This window comes from Haliotis asinina, chromosome 12, assembly GCF_037392515.1.
Source record: "Haliotis asinina isolate JCU_RB_2024 chromosome 12, JCU_Hal_asi_v2, whole genome shotgun sequence".
In the NCBI taxonomy this organism is placed as follows: domain Eukaryota; kingdom Metazoa; phylum Mollusca; class Gastropoda; order Lepetellida; family Haliotidae; genus Haliotis; species Haliotis asinina.
The window spans coordinates 7,531,493-7,551,454 of NC_090291.1; the positions used below are offsets into that span (position 1 = coordinate 7,531,493).

The 19,962-nt window shown below is 40.3% G+C and overlaps 1 protein-coding gene across 1 annotated transcript in view; it reads right to left on the reverse strand.

Annotated features, from left to right (window-relative positions):
- Positions 1–2,230: 2,230 nt before the first annotated feature.
- Positions 2,231–19,962, reverse strand: part of LOC137257362 (pyruvate dehydrogenase phosphatase regulatory subunit, mitochondrial-like) — a 45,162-nt gene continuing 27,430 nt past the window's right edge. The window contains exons 6-18 of the mRNA XM_067794689.1: positions 19,852–19,933; positions 19,475–19,596; positions 18,425–18,539; positions 17,785–17,937; positions 16,985–17,109; positions 14,231–14,423; positions 11,326–11,484; positions 10,834–10,979; positions 10,296–10,444; positions 9,807–10,014; positions 8,882–8,971; positions 8,320–8,499; positions 2,231–7,817 (exon numbers count right to left, since the gene is read on the reverse strand). Coding sequence (XP_067650790.1) covers positions 7,419–7,817; positions 8,320–8,499; positions 8,882–8,971; positions 9,807–10,014; positions 10,296–10,444; positions 10,834–10,979; positions 11,326–11,484; positions 14,231–14,423; positions 16,985–17,109; positions 17,785–17,937; positions 18,425–18,539; positions 19,475–19,596; positions 19,852–19,933 — 2,121 coding nt within the window. The 3' untranslated portion in view covers positions 2,231–7,418. The remainder of the gene's footprint in view (positions 7,818–8,319; positions 8,500–8,881; positions 8,972–9,806; positions 10,015–10,295; positions 10,445–10,833; positions 10,980–11,325; positions 11,485–14,230; positions 14,424–16,984; positions 17,110–17,784; positions 17,938–18,424; positions 18,540–19,474; positions 19,597–19,851; positions 19,934–19,962) is intronic.

The following is a 19,962-nucleotide window of genomic DNA, read 5'->3' on the forward strand; positions in this document are numbered from 1 at the left end:
TCTTGGTCAGTTTTTGGGTGCTTGAAGATTTCTTAGATCCTACTTAAACATAGTTTTCGCTTACTCAAAAGTTGTAGAATAGAAGTTACTTCATGTCAGTGTAAGATTATGACTAACGTACATTACTTGATGTCAATTTGTTGATGGCCATGAAGCACATCCTCTAAACATGGGACTTGGTACAGGGTACATGCAGATGTTAGGTATTGGGAACTGTTTTAAGTTCTGTGGCATGTTTTCCACATATAGCGGGTGATAAAACACTGATTGGATGAGTTTCTTTTAAAATAGAAATGTGGTTTTAATTATTATATTGCTATTATTATGAATTATCCAGGCATGGTTTTGCTTGCCGCATTCATGTCGACTAAAATATGATTTAAACATGGGCATGTAACTGCTCGTGATGAATTCAGTAAGGAGATAAATATTGTGTTGGCCAATTTCCAGGTATTAGTGAGTATTTGAAGCCTGAGAATACCTTTGGAACCGATGGCGTCAGCCGGAGGTTTCAAATGAAATATTCAAAAAGTAAACCAAAGGGTTTTACTGTCTGCACTCTTTTGCATTGAGTACGGGTACAGCTGTGAAGTGTCATCAGCTGGCCATCTCAGCTGGTTCCCATGGTAGCATCTGGAGTTGCTCATTTGTGATGCCCCTTATGACTTAACGTCACAATATGATTGGAATGACATCACCACTGTGGATGACGCAACAAAACAATTGTTTGCGATGTTTCTATGTGTCAGTATGCAGCGAATAGTCTTGCTATTTCTGGGAATCAAATCCCATTTGATCTTGCTTTTCAACCAATCAGATTGCAGAACACAGTGACTATTGGTTTACAATAGGTCCCAGTCTATACCTACATGTGCAATACTACCTGGTTGAAGATTTGTTCAGCCCCAGGATTTAGCAGCTAATGTTATACTATTTCTGTAACAGTAGGGGATGCAGTATGAATCCCCAGGGATGGGATGCAGTGTGAATCCTCATGGATGGTGTGCAGTATATTGGGTAGCCAGCTCCTTGTTTTTGAAAACCACAACAAATAGAAACTGGAGGAGAAGGACCTCTCCATTCATTGACCCTGAGGAAAGATTGAGAACCATATCCATGCTATGATATTGAGGATGGTTTCCAGAAAAAGTTCAGTTTGACCTCAATGGAATAGTGCATTTTGTATTCTGTGTTGTATGTGTAGCATCTTCACATTTGTAGACTTGGCAAGTCCATGTGAGTTCCTACCTCAGGTTCACACACAAACACATGTTGGACACCTGTCTAGCTTTGTGACTGAACATACTGGTGGTGGTCCTGTACAAGCTGTAGTCATATAACAGACATGTCCTACATAAAAGACGTATTTCATCAGCCATGTAAAGGGATAGAGGAAATGACACCACACAGCTATAGTCCACCTGAGAGGTCCCTGTGACAGGCACAGGCCTGTATTGGGTTTATCTTGCAGCCACCTGACCACTATGGATACTAACACATGAAGACTGTCATGACACTGAACGCTCTTCCCCCAATTTGATTTCCTGTTTGTGCTCAACTGTTACATAAATAGTGTAGCAAGATACGAAGGGAAGGTGAATGCTTTTCCACAAATCAGTAATCTTAAACCAAATCTGAGTAAACATTGGAAATTATGAGTTCATGTTGGATTAAGTCATTTTTTTAAGTCACAGTGATGACAGCCAAATTCGAAAACAAACATATCGATGTCACTACAGATGTCTCTAGTGTTAGACAACATATTTCAAGATGGCTGCTTGGACTGTGGTGTCGTGATGAAACTGGGAGTGTGACAAAGGTGTCGCAGTAGAGAGGAGCTTTAGATCCTTTTCAGGGAGAGATTTTGAATATTTTCTCTAGTGAGATGATCTGATGATGTCTTGGGTTAAATACTGAATGCACATTTTACCTATATACACCTTTGATGTACAAATATCATTTATCATACTGTTGAGTTTCGATGTCTCGGATGAAGGAGTTCCTGCTAGTGTGTTGTCTTATACTTTATACTGCTATTGTCACTTCAACTTTTGGAGGAGCATGTTATTGTTGATTATGTTCCTTATAAGCCTGACCTAACACCATAAACATATTGCTGGTCAGGTTGAATACAAGTGCTAGATGAACATTGTGAATCTGAAGAATGTGATATATAATAATAACAATAATAATATGACCTGTAAGATTTGAAAGGAGAACAGAAAAAGTGTCAACATGATCATGATTTATTAAAGATTTTATTTTGAATGCCAATTTAGTACTGTTTTGTTTTAATTTTACAAGATCTGCATAAGCACACTTCAGAGTATATATCCATGACTTGGACCTCCCAATGCTGCTAACATTGACAAGGCAAGACTTTTGTCTATCCATTGTTTTATCTCTTTCTCCTGTAAACTCTCCTCTTCATAATACTGAACATATAGAATGTCTATTTTTAAGCATATTCTGGCCTCTTAATTTAGAAACATACAAATGACCTGAGCTTTTCCTTTAGCATGTCCTTCAGAATGTCCTCTTCACCATCCTACCATCTCTGGTCCAGTGAACCTACAAAGATCTGCATGGGTTAGAACTGATCTTCAGCATCTTGTGCTTGTCATAAGAAGTTACTTCATTATCAGTTTATAACTTGTTTTAATCACGATGTGGCTGAAATATTGCTGATGTGATGTGAATTAATATCTTAATTCACTCACATAAGAAGTGACTAACGGGATTGAGTTGCCAGGCTGAGAGACTTGGTTGACATATGTCATCACAGCCCATGTCAGTGTCTATGCTCAGGCTATTCATCACAGGATTGTCTGGTCCAGATATTATTTTAGACAGCCACCATTTAGCTGGAATATCGCTGAAAGCGGCATTAAACAACAAACCATCAAACTCTGGTCTAGTGGTTGAAGCATGTGCCTGAAGAACAGATGGTGGGTGGTTAGGTCATGACGATATCAATTTCTCATTGGACACGAAATGGTATCAAGAAACTGCCTTCACAAGCATGTGTAAAGCTGCTAGCTACTATATGCTTAGAGGAGCCCAGAGCCCTATTACACTTAGTGATGTGATGATCATAACCCCCAAATCTTTAACATAGGCTTATAATCAAGGAAATTCTAAGATCACTTTGTGGAGTAGAGCCCAATTAGACCTAGTCTGCTGCTTTCCCTTAGGATGAGTTTACACAATTACGAAGTCAACGAAATTGTACAAGATGAGGGACCCTAACATATTGCTGCAGACTGCATTCCAGGCCAAGCACAGTTGTAAACAGAGTAAAGATTAACATGTTGGCCTGAACAGTTCAGGAAAAATACATGATGTTCAATTTTCTAAACAATGTTATTTGACAGGTTCATGGACAAGAACATACTCCAACTGTTGACTGGGCTGTCAGTGTGACCACATACGGTAGTGTAATCTCAACGATGGTTTAACAGGTTGCATCAATGTGAAGGTCAAACATACAAATGACAAGGCCAGTTTTGCCACACAAACAGAACACTATTAGAACACCTAAAACTGGCTGTTCCAACCGTGGAAACGGTGGAAGTAATCAAAATCATGCAGATGTGTCATCCGTCTTAATACAAACTCTGATGTTATCCACACATGCAAAATTTACACCATCATCAATGATATTCAAAGAACTACTTGCATCTATGGATCTATGTACTGTTTACCTAAACAATCCTAAGTACATAAATGCATTGACAACATATAAATTAAACACTTAAAAATTCCTGCATCAATCAGATAACATGCAATTAGTACTAGGAAATATGTTACCCCGGTAACATTTCACATAATATATCTGTGAGCATCTTCCACACATCAGTCTAGTAGGAATAGTTGTGAGGGAAACATTGTACTTCTGGGGGGTATAACACACCTTGACACACTTTAAAATAATAAGATATACAACAAACTTAAAACCATATATAAATGTTTGGGGACACTACTTCAACAAAGTATTAATAAAAAATTAAAACAATGCCATAATATATTTAAAAAACTGAACAAAACTGCATTAAAAGTTCCACGTTAAATACACTTGGTGATCACAGACCACTGCTAACCAGTCTTTAGTTCCACCTTATCAAGAGTTGTCTTGTACAGTTGTGAAAACATTTCCCAACTTCCTGTGATTACTATGCCTCTACCACTAACAACAGTCTGTCCACTGAAATTCAGTATTAAATACAGAAACAATAAAAAATTATTAATTAAAAAGTTAACTGCAAATATCTCTGACAACAAATGTAACAAGTAACAAAATAAAAGTCAACAAAATGATGAACAAAGACTTACATTGTTCTAGCTGGTGTAGTTTCCGGATAAGCTAACACAATGGGTTATTATCACATTTGGACGATACATGTATACCTCCAACTCACCGAGACAGTAAAATGTATCCCACAACACACAAAAGATAATCTGGTATTAGCGTAGCATGTGGCAACAGCAGCATCAAGAGCCATACATGAAGTGAAACCATGGCCATACTTGCTGCACCTTCACTGAAACAAAACTGCTATCTTCCTGCTGGTGTATGCACCATTATCTTACCTCACAAATAAATATCGCTTTCTGATTGGCTAAGAGCTCTTCTATTAGTTTCAATGTACCCAACTTACAAGCAAGGTACTTTGCAATGAATGGAAGGGAGATAACTCTAAATTTGTTGTTCTTGTTTCGTCTGCAAAATCTAGCAATGGCTATGAAAAGACTTGCCTCGCATTCCAATATATAAATTTTGACAAAACGTTCAAATGTAGTCCCTGTGAATATTAAGAAGCAGAATTACAACATAGCGACAATACAATATCTGTGGGGAAAACAGCAAGATGCAAGATTCGAATCGTTTGATTCACACAAGTTGGCTGAAGTGTACGATCGAATATCCATGCATCAAACAGTTCAAAATTAACATTGTGGTCATCGGTAAGACAAATACGTTGTTCACTGGTCCATCGGGCCTAGGGGTTGACGTACCCTCAGTGTTTGTTTACATTCCCCTCTCATGATCAGTGAACAACTTATAGTGTAGGCTATCTCATTATTAAACCAATACATAATTTCAGCATTAGAGATTAATACAGTTATATCTGTTATTTTGCCATACACAAGATGACGATGTCATATCAAATCCCCACATATTCTATATCAGTATTACCAGACAACTACCTCAATAAAGCCATCAACAGGTTAAAGCATGATGCTAGAGAAAGACCTATAATATCCTTTGAGGTAACATAAACTGACAATTCATCCCTCCATAGTTGTAATTTCTATTGCTCTGAAGTATTTATTACAGATTTCTGATCCTGTATAAATTAGAGAGATGCTGGAAGCTTCTACATCAACAAAACAAACACACAGCACCACACACAAACAGCATTTGAGTATTTCTCAGCGCAGGCTCACCTGCAGTACAATATAACTCACATATTTCTAATCAGACTCGGGCTCAGTTTTAATTATAAGATAATTAGTGTTGCAGCTGTAGGTGACAATAATCTTTCCTCAGAAAATCCCATTTGTTCACAATATCCAAATGTCAGGACCCCAGTTCACAAAGCTAACGAAGCGCTATGACTGTCATACTTCCAACACTGTAACCCAGACTTACAACAGTTGTAGTGCTACAACTGTCATACCTCCTATACTGTAACCCAGACTTACAACAGTTGTAGCGCTACGACTGTCATACCTCCTATACTGTAACCCAGACTTACAACAGTTGTAGCGCTACGACTGTCATACCTCCTATACTGTAACCCAGACTTACAACAGTTGTAGCGCTACGACTGTCGTACTTCAAACACTGTAACCCAGACTTACAACAGTTGTAGCGCTACGACTGTCATACCTCCTATAGTGTAACCCAGACTTACAACAGTTGTAGCGCTACGACTGTCATACCTCCTATACCGTAACCAAGACTAAGGACACTCAACACACTTAAGCACTATGATAGCTTTGTGAAACACTGCCCTGTCAGGTATAAATAAAGGCTAGATTAAACTGTGTTACACTGTGTACAGCTAACTATTATATAAAGTGACATATGTTGACTTTGAACCAGGCAATCCCTTTAATGCCATAGACAGACTCAGGTAACAAGGTTCATCATCTTCACCATGTTTAGGCATGACATAACCAGGGATCCAATCCCAGGTCTACCACTTACCAGGCACACACTGTTCCCACCTGACCACAGAGGTAGGCTGGTACATGATGGTGTTGCAAGCCTTCATAAAGGGGGCTGCACTGTGGGACCTAATTACGTCTCATTGTCACTCATACTAACAACCTCTGGTTTCCCTGATATGATTATTTATAGGTCACTGTGACATAACTGGAATGTTGTGCCATAAATGTATACTCATTCAGTCACTGTAACTAAAGATGTTTTTGTGCTGTGTGTGTGTTGCTGTGAGGTTCTCAAATGGTGCCCAAACATCAGTTTGTAGACATCCATGGATCAGCTCACAACAACACAACAGTGGGTGAGTGAACTGGATTTTTCTAAACAGCACAGAGTTCTGTCTGTCAGTATAAGTGTGACAGACAGACAGACAGACAGACAGACAGACAGACAGACAGACAGACAGCAGATTGAGTGAGTCAGCATGGTACTCCAACACTATACTAAGATACTATTCCAGCAATATCACAGCAAGAGACACCCAAAATTATCTTCACTTGTACTCGTAGTTAATAAAACCCATGCTTTAGGCATTGCTATAAAACACTGACCTCTAAGCTTCCTCTGAGGTACCACAACGCTACCACATATAAAACACCTAAAAGATATACAAAACTTGAGTGTTCGACTCTTAAAGCTTATTTTCAGGACAGAAACATTAGATGCTAAGCACACAACTACAGTATATACTAATCTATTAGTGAGTGTTAGATCATCCACTGCATAGAGAAAGACACATCAGTCACACACACAATCAACTGAGAGCTGACTTCTTCACGCCCTGAAGTAGTGGAATCCGCATTAGTCCACATGTATTCTGGTTCTACTAAATCTACAATCTGCCAAACATTTACAGTACTCTGCAACTGTCCCTAGCTAGGACCTAATACCTAATACAACTTTCAGTTTGGCAATATCACCTAATACAAGTTCTAGTAAATGATGATTTGTAGAAGTATTGAGCAAACTGACACAAAAACTATCCTGCCTCACATACGATATGTTCATGTAATAATCCATTCAAATAAAGTGATGAAAAATACAGTGTATATTCATCCCTTGGATGCCTGAAGCAATGAGATCGTGTTTCTGGTTATCTGTACGCAACAGTCTGCTAATGGCTGTCTTGACCTTGTACAAGGTCTGGAGTTTCTGGTGACGAGACTCGACTCTGAGGTAGAACAGATCACACTGGCACTGGAATAAAGGAAGGTTCTACCGTGGACATGGCCAACTTGGGGGTGTAGATACCAGCCTTAGCAGAGTACCGCTTCCCACCAATATCAATCTGATAGTGAGCATCTTTGTCCATCACAAATTTGTTCATGTTCTTCTTCAGTTTGGGATTGCCGTCCTCATCATAGTCACTGACATATCCAAGACACACCATACGGTCCAATGTGAAGCCGTATCCACAGGTGGTAGTGACCCCTGCAAATACCCCATTGCGGTACACAGGCTCGCCACCCCACGGCCACAGGTCACGGTTTACATCAAAGTCTTCCAGCAGGAACTGTACAAACTTCTTCTTGATGCCATTCTCCTTCTGTTCCTTGAGGGCCTCTCGACCAATGAAATCACCTTTCTGTTGACAGAAATACCCATTATTTACCTACCCAGGGTTAACATGGCAATAAATTCAACACTTAAAAATCCTGCAATTCATATAATAATCAAATCTTGCTGTCTCCAGGACCTTCATATTTCCTGTAAGGTCCCTTGACATTAGTTACGACGGTTCCCAGAATCCCTAGTGCTGTAGGTCAAGGTCATACTCTGCTAATGTTACAGTTGTTTCAAGAGGAACCATTGAACATGATGTAAAGTCTGTGAAAATGTCTTCCTTGGGAAATGTTAGTAAAATATGGAGTATTTAATGTTAAACTGCAACAGGTTTATGAAAACGGTTTATACAAAGGATGTCATCTGATTATCTTTGGACTTCAAACGTATCACCTTCAGTCAATAACAGTTTAAAACTCAAGGCTGTACTCATATGTATTTGATATACTCCCAAATTCATTCTTCCAAGTTCCAGCCTGTAATCAGTAATAACCAGTGTCTGGAGTCTAGGCACTGTAGCTCACCTCTAGGTTTACACGGAACTCCCGGCCACACTCCATGGGGGTTGTCAGGGCATTCAAGTCCAGACCCCAGTATGCAAAGAACTTCTCCATACGAAGGTGTCGCATAGCGTAGTACCCAGCATTTCTCACTCCGTAATCAACCCCAGAGTGCATCAGAGTGTCATAGGTGTGGATGGCATACTGGAAAATATTTTTTGAACCAGGATAACAACAGCAAGCAGGGTAAGAATCTCGGACTGTTGTGCAAGGACTTCTGAGTTGTCCAACCCTCCAGATGGGTACTGTAGTCCTTATGACTATGCCAAAGCTACACTTTCCTTTATCTATAGCTCAAGGTAGGGTTAAATAGGTTGAAATAAAAACAAATTTACATCCATCAGAAAGGAATAGTTCATGGCTGATTAATTAAACTGAATTTAACAAAAGATTTGTGCCCTTTTTCTAGTACATCAAATCTGACAAGATGGACAAAGAACTATTTAGTGTTATCATACTGATTGTTGTTCTGGTTGCTTACGACCCTTAAACTGAAAAATAAGAAAACAAGAGATGCAAAGCTTACATCAGAGGGGATGTAGAGGATAAATCCATCCTCCCCAGAATGTGTCAATCTCATGGCGATGATGCCACTAGCGTAGCCCACGTCAATAACCTGCAAACACAAGCTGATGATGCAGTAAACAAAAGATGATGATGCAGTACACACACAACAGCTGATGATGCAGTACACATACACCAGATGATGGTGCAGTACACACAACAGATGATGATGCAGTACACATACACCAGATGATGATGCAGTACACACACAACAGCTGATGATGCAGTACACATACACCAGATGATGGTGCAGTACACACAACAGATGATGATACTGTACATGAAACAGCTGACAATGCAGTATGGACACAACAGCCAATGATGCAGTACGTATTACACACGGCAACTGATGATGCAGCATACACAACAGCTGATGATCCTGAGAATGCACATGCACACAGGCACAGACACACACAGTCACACACACAGTCACACACACACAGTCTCTCTCACACAACACACAACAAACACACAAACACACAATCACACACACACACACACACACACACACACACAATCACACACACAATCACACACACACACAGACACTGTGAACTGAGGTATCAGCTAAGAGATTTGACTGGCAGTATTGCAAAACTTTAAATACTTTACTTTTCACAGTCAACAGAGAATAAAAGCATCAGTCAATGCATGAGTATCATGTATCACATCACTGGGATGATATCATGGGTGTCATTGTATCATAATTACATACATTGACGTTCATAGAAATCACTGGATTGTCTGATCCAGGTTTGATTTTTTTACTGACCATAATCACATGGATGGATTATGGAATATGGATCATTGCTAGATGCCACATTAAACCAAACACTAATACCTTCACATCACTTTGCCCTAATTATGGGTATTCTGATGATACCTACTTTACTTGTCATCGCCTTGAACTCAGTTTTGCCCGTGGGCGTGTCAGACACATCGGCCAGGAGATGCTGGGCATGAGGGCCAATCATGTTGATCCCTGAGTACATGGACGTCACATCCTCCACCTGCACAGAGCCATCGGATGGTAGGTGGTGACGTAACCATGCCAACGCCCGGGTCTGCTGGGTGGTTGGGCAGATCATGAAGAAACTGACAACAGTGAAGGATGTAATCAGAGTTTGTTGGACAGCCATCAAGAGGTAACTGAATCACACTGCACAGAGATAGAGATGCCACATAACATTGCCACCAACTTCAACAAGCCCCTACACAAGTCCAGATCATCTTGTTTACATATAATATCTGATTTTTCAGTGTAAACTTGAAGATGGACAATCAAACTGTGATATTTTAATAACTTGAAAATCTCCATGATGACAAATCTAGAAACATTCTGACATTAACAGACGTGAACACTCTCCTCCTCTAACCTGTTTTCCTCCATCCGGACTATACTGCAGTCGTTTTCAAAGCCTCCTCTCTCATTCTGCATCCCGGTGTGGACGATGTTGCCGATGTCCTGGTCGATGTCGTTGGAGCATAGATACTGCAAGAAGTCTACTGCCTCTCTACCTGCAGACTGGACACAGGTCAATAATGTAGGGTGATGCATAATCCCCAAAATAGTCTAATTCTGCAAAGCTGTAAAGGTGCACGCCTGTAGTGTACCATACTAGTCCCTCAGACCATAACATCATTCCCTAGCCATGTGAAGATGTAACTCCACAAACACTTACAACACATCTCTAGATGCATCACAATGCTTCATCTAATCCTTCAAATGAAACAGATTGGTTCCTGATGGTAACTGCCTTGCGTAACATTTACTGTGAGGAGAATGTTCTATATGCACAATAATTTAGAGACTCTGGCACTCTTCATGAAAAGACAAACACAGGGAAATATCTTCCCTCTGATTGTTTGTGAATTCCACTCTGAGAAGTAAAGTATGCACATGTAATAAGCTACCTTGATGACAAACTTGGCGAATGAAGACATGTCGATGAGACAGACCCTCTCCTTGCACGCCCAGTACTCATCCTGGACGCTGTCAAACCATGTCGGCTTCCCAAACGTCCCTTTGTGACTGATGGTGTCGGAGTCAATGTCCTCATCTGGCACACAAATATACCCAAGCTTCATATTGTCTCTCTTCAAAGGAATCTTATACCATGTTATGTTACATATATACTCTTGTGGGTTTATTTATTTCCATCTACCTGATCTCTTGTTAAATGGCATTAAACAGTAGAAACACAATCACAAAACGGTATGAGAGACCTACATGCACCTGATGAAGTACACTGAGACAGAATCCTTTATATGGATGTTAGTTTCTAGTCCCCTTCTTTACAGACTGTTTCTGCAAATCAGGGAGTAATCTTAACCTCCTTTAGTGGGTGGTCAGGTCCTTGTACCCACAACATCTACAAAATACTTTTGACTTGTGGTCGTGGTTACCTTGTCCCAGTCTGGAAAACCACACAGCTCTCTCATAGGCCATGGTTTCCCCGAAGTATCCCCCAGCTACCTCCAGCCTCGTGTGGAGGGGGGATGTCCGCAGTCGTCGGCCTGTCTTATACTCAGACTGTCGGGGGTAGCTTAGAGAGTACTGGGCACCTGCAGACACACACAGCAGCAACATCAACGACAGACAAGACACGAAATGATGCTCAGATCTAACAATATCATCATCATCATCATCATCATCATCATCATCATCATCATCATCATGGATGTCAGGTGTAATCATCCCTGAAATCACAACTTGACTTTATCATGGTAACATTCAGATCAAAGAATGTTTTTCCTTTTATTAACCTTGCCATGCTTTATAAGTATTTATCCCAGAAATACGAAAATAAAAGATTCAAAACTGAAGTAATAGGGAATTTAAAAAAGGAGCATTAATTTCTTCTACACTACACCACACGCCAACATTTGTGCGACCACGGTAACATGTAGACACAGTTATTGATGACTGCCTTGAATATGCCGTGCATAGATCATTAAAAATTCTCCCTCATTCTTCAAATTTCAAGAACGGATTTCTCGTTAAAAAAAAGACTGGAATACAAGTGACAAACAATATGCAATGTGATACCTGACATTGTCTGGAGACTTAAGCAGACATCAGTACTGCAGTGATTTAAACATTTAAACAGTATAGTGAGTGAAAGTCATCAGCAGAAGCTGTATAGCAGGAAATACAGGGTTGGACAAAGGTGATGGTGGTGTTGTTAATGATGTGAGATAAAGCAAACATGCAATGTGGCAGTGATAAGGTTGAGACTGGAAACAGCCCAAGCATGCCATTGTTCACTCTCAGCTCTATGGTTGTCTTCCATACCTTAACATAGTTTTAGACAGTCACAGTACTAAGGTTGGGTAGCACAGTACTAAGGTTGGGAGGTAACTCTTCTTACAGTTGACAATGACACTGACATCACTGTAATGGTTTTGAGGAACAAAATCTGGGGCCACGGTGAGTTAGGCATAATGTCACTCATAAAGCTCTTGTGACGTCACTCTATTGTTCTATTGAGGCAGTATTCCTTGTCATATCTTGATGCCTCATCAATTGGTGGTCATTGCTCAAATATGGTCCCTCTGCCTGTGGATTTTCTGAGAAACAGCCCTTGACTTTGAATGATTACATGTTTTGAAGACTAACATCACTCTGTCTTGCGATCACTGAATGTCATAGTAAAACAAGACATTATTGATACTTGACAACACGTAGTGTCAACACCTGGTTTCGAACCCTTTGCTTACTAGCTTGATGGTCTTATCCACTATGCTATGAAAGATCGCAGTAAAGAACGAGATTGTTTGTTGGCATGACCTGTGTGTTCCTCACAAGACAGGTTGTGTGGACAGTGCACGAGCAAGACAGCACGTGCATTGCGCATACGAAGTAGGCGTTGGCTGCCAGTCTCATCCAAGTTGATTTCAACAGTAAATATCAAATATTGAAATTACATTTAAAGTACACCTTGGGTCAGTTTATAAGCTGAATAAAGTAATGAAGGGTATGCTGTGATTATTTTAAACTGAGGCAGCAAAAGGCAGTTGTTAGCTAGTAGATAACGTTAAGAACATCAGTAGCACAACTTATCTGATTCCTTTGGGCAAATTCACTTTTACCTTTGTTAGCTCAATAAGTGGCGATATCATATTTGCCAATATACAGGATAAAAGTGATAAAATAAAGTGACAATATTAAGTCACTTACACAATTAGTATTTCCATGCAAGATCAGATTAGCTTAGCTGGTTGTATTTTTATCAGTGGTCTGAGAGGACTACTGGACTACTTCCTTCCAATTTGTCTGAACTCAGTTTTTGTTATTGTTGTTGTTGTTTTGCTATTCCCCTCAAAGGCTGTTTTGGTGTTCCCCTCCAAGGGTGTATTGCTGGCCCCTTAAAAGGGTGCATTGATGTTCCCCTAAAAGGGTGTATTGCTGTCCCCATCCAAGGGCATATTGCTGTTCCCCTAAAAGGGTGTATTGCTGTTCCCCTATATGGGTGTATTATGTTCCCCTAAAAGGGTGTATTGATGTTCCCCTAAAACGGTGTATTGCTATTCCCCTCCAAGACTGTTTTGCTATTCTCCACCAAGGGTGTATTGCTGGTCCCTTCAAAGGGTGTTTTGCTATTCCCCACCAAAGGTGTATTGCTGTTCCCCAGCACTGCATAGTGCAATACAGTATAGATAGGTAGAGATGGAACATTTTCACAATTCATTCATCTACTTTCAACAATAACAAGTTCTTAACACACCTGCTTTCTTCACAAATGGCAAGGCAGATTTAAATACTACATTTTCAATATCAAATAGAACACTTAAACCATAGAATTTCAAACTAAGCAAATCTGATCTTGCAGTCTTAAAGCAGACACTACTTCCACCCTCACGTTCTTCACATCCTGAAAATGCACAGAGCAGATAAATTCTATTAGCCTCAACTTATCAGTTTACAAAGCTCATTGGTTTACTTGTAGTGAGAATACCTGCAGAACAATACCACCTTTACATAGTGCAGAGAGTAGCAAGCACAGGCACTGCACATGTTGCAAGGGAATATGCTTGAAGTGAAAGGATGTCATTTTACCTCAAAAGCTTCTGGGCATATGATAAATTATGCTATGCACAATTCAGTAACAAATCATATTATTTCAAAAGTAAACAAAAGCTAATGCTAAGCTATCAACAACACTTAAACTGCTAAGGACTAATGTCCCCTTTCTGAACTGTTACAAGAATGAAGGTTCAAGAATATATCCAGATCCCAGTAATGTATCACACTTGTCACTTGTTCATTGTTGACAGTGTCTGTGCCACATGATGTGACAAGATGGATTACCTAGGACCTCCTTGACTCGATCTCGCAGGAAGCGCCTGTTGTTATGGAGACCAGCAAAGCGTCGGATATCGTGTGCCCACAGATCAATGCTTGGCTCCCCATCCAAGATCCACTCTGTCATATACTTGCCAACACCCCCAGCGCCAGCAATCCCCCGGGAGTTCATTCCTGCTGCTACGAAGTAATTGGCCACCTATAAGACGACAGTCAACACATTGATAAAGAGGCTGGTCAAAACACAGGTCAAACAATGCAGGTCAACACATCAGCACATCAACCCACCTTCTAAATTCATGCTAGTCCACAAGTCTGACACTACCAAAAATCATTGAGGACTAGTAAACGCCTAATTGTACTAGTCCCTGTGACTACTGACATATTTTGGTGTTCTTCATTACGGATGTTCATTATTATAATTTTACATTGCTTTCACAGGAACCTATTATTATGAACACTTGTATCAACTTACTTTCGGTACAGCTATAGGCAGTATCATCTCACAACGGAGTTTGGGAACTCCATACTACGTAATTCTACACTTGTCTATGAGTTAACATGGGAAAGCAGTGTGTAGAGCGAGAGTGTTTGCACACCTCTGAGCTCTCTCATTGAGGCCATGTGGAAATACTTAGATGGGGCAAAGGCCCCACCTGAGAAGAAAACAAAACACAAGCGACAGAAAGAATATGATCAGAAGGAAAGAGTTCAAGTGTTTAGGCCAGAATGGTCTAAGTGTTTATACATGGCTGGAATTTCCAGTCGGGTCGGGAAATGGGTCATATGACAAGAAAATGTTCTGTCGGCTGTGTAAGAAGTACGACCCAAATAAAACTGGAACTTTCACAACAGGATGTTCAAATTTCAGGTGAGATTACAAATAATGTCTAAATGATATTGACTTGTAATATGACAAACATACACAATTTGTATTTTATTTAAAATTATTGAAATAGAAAATATGATGAGATTTTATTTAAAACTTTGTAAATTTACTTTTACAAATGTTAATTTATGCAAGAAATAATAACATTTTAAATTGAAAATTATTTATGTAAAAGGAAAGTTAAATATGATAGTATACAGTGTTTCAGATTTATGTGAAAAGTATTTTAAAATATCATTTTACTTTTTACCACACAATGGTTGATCACATTGACTGACAGACACATAGTCAATTAGTTCTGTAACTTAACATCCAAGTTTATGATTATGTTATTATCCCCTGGATTGAATCAGTTCGAGCCCATGCAAAATCAGTCCCATGTTCGTGCCGAAAGTATTGCTGAAGCTCAGACCAAAAAGGCAGGAGAGAGTATTGCAGAAAAATCTCTTGTAAACCTAAATCAAGTTGTTTTAGCACATCTTGTTAAACTATTCAAGAATGCTCACTACAAGCACTTACAGGAATGATAAATAGGCTGCAACATTTGCTCATTTTATTGCTGAAGCTGAACATGTTCAACAGTCTTCATACTATCAAAAGTGCACGTGCTTAACAGTTATTCTTCAGATGGTGCAACAGACTCTTCACACTCAGAAAGTGAAATTTTCTTCATCAGAACTTGTCATAATGGAGACCATCAAACTCGCTTCCCTGGAATAAGACTAGTACCATCTAGTCACTCGTCTTCACTTTAGTGTGCTTTTTTGGTTCAAGAAAACTGTTTCAAACATAACATTTCATGGTTCTTATTAAGAAATTCAAATATATGCAACAAAAGACATGGTCAGTGTTATTTTTTGTGGGCTGGTTGTATCTTCTGAGGACTAGTAAAATGCAACATGCGGGTCAACACAGATGAGCAAACCAATCAACATGCAGGTCAGTCAATATGATTATAAACACTCCAGTCAAAACACCAGTGAACCTGCCAGTCACTATTAAATACACTGTTATGGTTAACCCACAAGTGAACGCTCCTATCAACACGCCAGTATACCCACAACACTCCTATCAACAAGCCAGTATACCCACAACACTCCTATCAACAAGCCAGTATACCCACAACGCTCCTATCAACAAGCCAGTATACCCTCTAGGCAGCACTCCTGTCAACAAGCCAGTATACCCACAACACTCCTATCAACAAGCCAGTACACCCACAACACTCCTATCAACAAGCCAGTATACCCACAACACTCCTATCAACAAGCCAGTATACCCTCTAGGCAGCACTCCTGTCAACAAGCCAGTACACCAACTAATTAACTCTCCTGTCAACAAGCCAGTATACCCACTAGGCAGCACTCCTGTCAACAAGCCAGTACACCCACTAATCAACTCTCCTGTCAACAAGCCAGTACACCAACTAATTAACTCTCCTGTCAACAAGCCAGTATACCCACTAGTCAATACTCCTGTTAACAGGCACGTATTCCTGCTAGTCAGTACTCCTGTCAACAGGGAAGTATTCCCGCTAGTCAGCAGGCCATAAAACACACTGGTCAACACTCCTAACATAAAACATATCAGTCGGTACATCGATCACCATGCTGGATAAAATGTCTGTCGACATCCTATACAAAAGACCTGATGAACAACACAACTATCCTGACACCAGTATTCACACCAGTCAACACGCTTGTCTAGACACTACTCAACATTTTGAGATTGTAAAAACCTGTTCAAAATAGAGGCAAAAAGTCAGAGGGATTAAATTAAACAATAGGAAATTTATGTGGTGAAATAATGTTTCACCTGAAAAAAGCACCTTACTGATGTACATGCTGGTGATATGTTCCTGTCTCATTTACCTCAGCCGATTCTCCAAGGATCCAGTTAGAGTCGGGTGTGAAACTCTCCGGACCGTTGATGAGCTGCCTGACTTCCGCCTTCTCCAAAATGGGCATCCGGAACAGGATCTCATCAAGCAGAACCTCTACAAACAACACAGAATCACTGTGATGTGCATGGACAATGTTGTAGTATACAGGAACACTGTTGTAAAATACAGGAAAACACAAACTGTTGTGATACACAGAAGCCTGTTGTAAAGTACAGAAACACTGTTGTGACAGACAGGAGCACTGTTGTGATATAGAGGAACACTGTTGTAATAGATAGAATTACTGCTGTAATATGCAGGAACACTGTTGTGATATAGAGGAACATTGCTATAATAGACAGGAACACACAGAAACTATACACATATACAGTAAAAGACTAGAACACTGCCTCTCTGTGGACATGAACTCTGCCTCTACATCAGTGACTGTCCAAACAAGCCTGGCCCCGTAGCTGATCCAGTGTGCATATCACACAAAAAAGTGGAAAACATATCTTACCAAGCCATTTACCTTTGAATATCAACTAATGTTTCCATAGAAAATGTATCTCAAACATATACTGTCCTAGAACATAAGGATGTCATAATTTGACATCCAATGTACAGTTACTAAATTTAAACACAGGGTCCATGATAGTAAACTTGTCATTTACTGATTAAAAAAATGAACATTAACACATGGATATTGGAGAGTACAGCATTACAGTACTTTTGCATAGTTACACAAACATGTGTCTGTTCCCTGTGCAGATTCCTGGAGGTACTCACGGAAGTGGTCCCAATCTTCTGGCAGCAGCTGGAACTCAAACTTGTCTGGAATACCATGTGTGAACACCGGTTTGGCCACCGGCTCGAACCCTCCCGCCAGAACACCGCCATTCCACTCTCGGAAGTAGGAATAACCATCATAGTCTCGAATAACTGAAACAGGAAAGACCATCACACTGTCCTGGGCCCACTTGCACAAAGCAGTCTTAGCACTACCACTACCATAAACCAATGTTGGAGAATGGGAGCGCTAAGCTTTGTGCAAGTGGGCCCAGGTAAGTGACTGACTATTTGTACTTCTGGAAATATGCCTTAACCTGGAATCCATCTACATCTATAATAAAATGGCACTGCTCACATGGCAAGATGTTATTGTGTCAGGAATTGTAACCTCACTACACATATCTATCAAGATAAGTTAGTAGTGACAATTCTCATGCATATTGCTGGGGACACCTTCAATAGACTGGGTGACGAAGTAATGGCCTTACTAGTGAGACATGTCACACAATGTAACAAAGTGTCTGGTTACAGCCCTCCAACCTGGCATATTTCAGGGGACACCTTCAAGAGGCTTGATGACCTTATTAGTGAGATATGTAACGTGCTGTAACAAAGTATCTGGTTACAGCCCTCCTACCTGGCATATTGCTGGGGACACCTTCAATAGGCTTAGTGACAATGTAGTAGTGTTCACAAGAATGTAAGGGAACCTTCACTTCCGGGGATGACTTCTTGCCAATCTCATGAGCCCACTGCAGCAGACAACAGTCATCATTCAGTTCGTGCTAACAACCTACAGAGGAATCAGTTTCAGCATCTCTACATCTCTACAGGATGTCAAAAGCACCTGGTAATGCTTGCAGTTACATACAAGGAAAATTACATTTCATGGTAGAGGAAATGGCATGATGATGATTTCTTAAAAGTACTGCAGTGTTTACAGAGGATTACTGGTGCAAAAATGTCTTTGCGAGCATCTTCAAAACAAGAGGTATGAGAACACACAACTGTCAAATACCATGTGTGTTTGACTTGGGCAGTCTGCCAAGCATTGATAAGCACAACCTGAAGTGTTTCCAAAGATGGATGATGATAATGTGGTGATCTTGCCTTTTTGATGTCACACAAGGCGCTTCCCGATGTGGATGGTCTTGGACATATTTCTTGTTGCCTTTGTAAGGACGTTGAAGTGACTAGCAACATCTCTCTGTGTTTGCCCAGTATGCAGCATTCCAATCGCTTCGTTCAATTGGATGTTGGTCAATTGTGTCATCGTGAATGTGAATAATAACCATTTCTCAGCCTTTTATGGGAGCTGAGTGTACACATTGCAAGTGCACCATGGTTTTCTGTTCTGTCCAACTGCATTGTGATCACAAATACTCTTTGGATGCATTTGAGATGTCTTGTCCCTAGTGGTTTGAAGATTCAAACCTGAACATCAGAGCTGTGCATTTTTTAACCATGTGCTTTCACCATATTGCAGTTTGGGAAACAGCAACATCTATCTCTAAAACGTACTTGGAGTAGGTAGTCCAATATGCATTTGAATGCCTCTCAGTATAGTATTATGCTTTCACATTTAAAATCAAACCAAGTGTGTGGAATGCTGAATAAACAGACTCCTCCACCAGCATCTCTGTCCGGAAACATCTGCCATGACAGGTGTTCATCAGATACTACCTACCTGCCCCCCACAGTTCACGAAGTATTCACAGTTGATTGTACCAAGGGATGTTTCCACCGCATAGACTCGGTCATTTTTTGTGAGAATTCTCTCAAGCTGCACACCTTCCATCACCTTCACTCCTGGAACACACAAAACCAGGTTACTGAAGCTCACCCATTTGATTGTAGTATCCTCTAGCTCTGGTAGATATTCCAGATGAGAAACGATGCTCAATATCTTAATCAGCAAACAAGTGGACAGGGTGGTCAGACTTGGCCATGGCACTGTACCGTGATGATTTAAAATGATTCAAGATTTACGCATATAAGATCTTGGTTTACACTGTATGTAAAGCATTACTTACACATGACCTGTATGACCAGTTAAACACCAACCTTTCTGTTTTGCCAGCCCAGTCAGCGCCATGGCAACATCTGGGGCGGTGGTGACGCCGTCTTCTGGAACGTACAGTCCTCCCTGCACAGAACCAGCCAGTGGTTAGATTA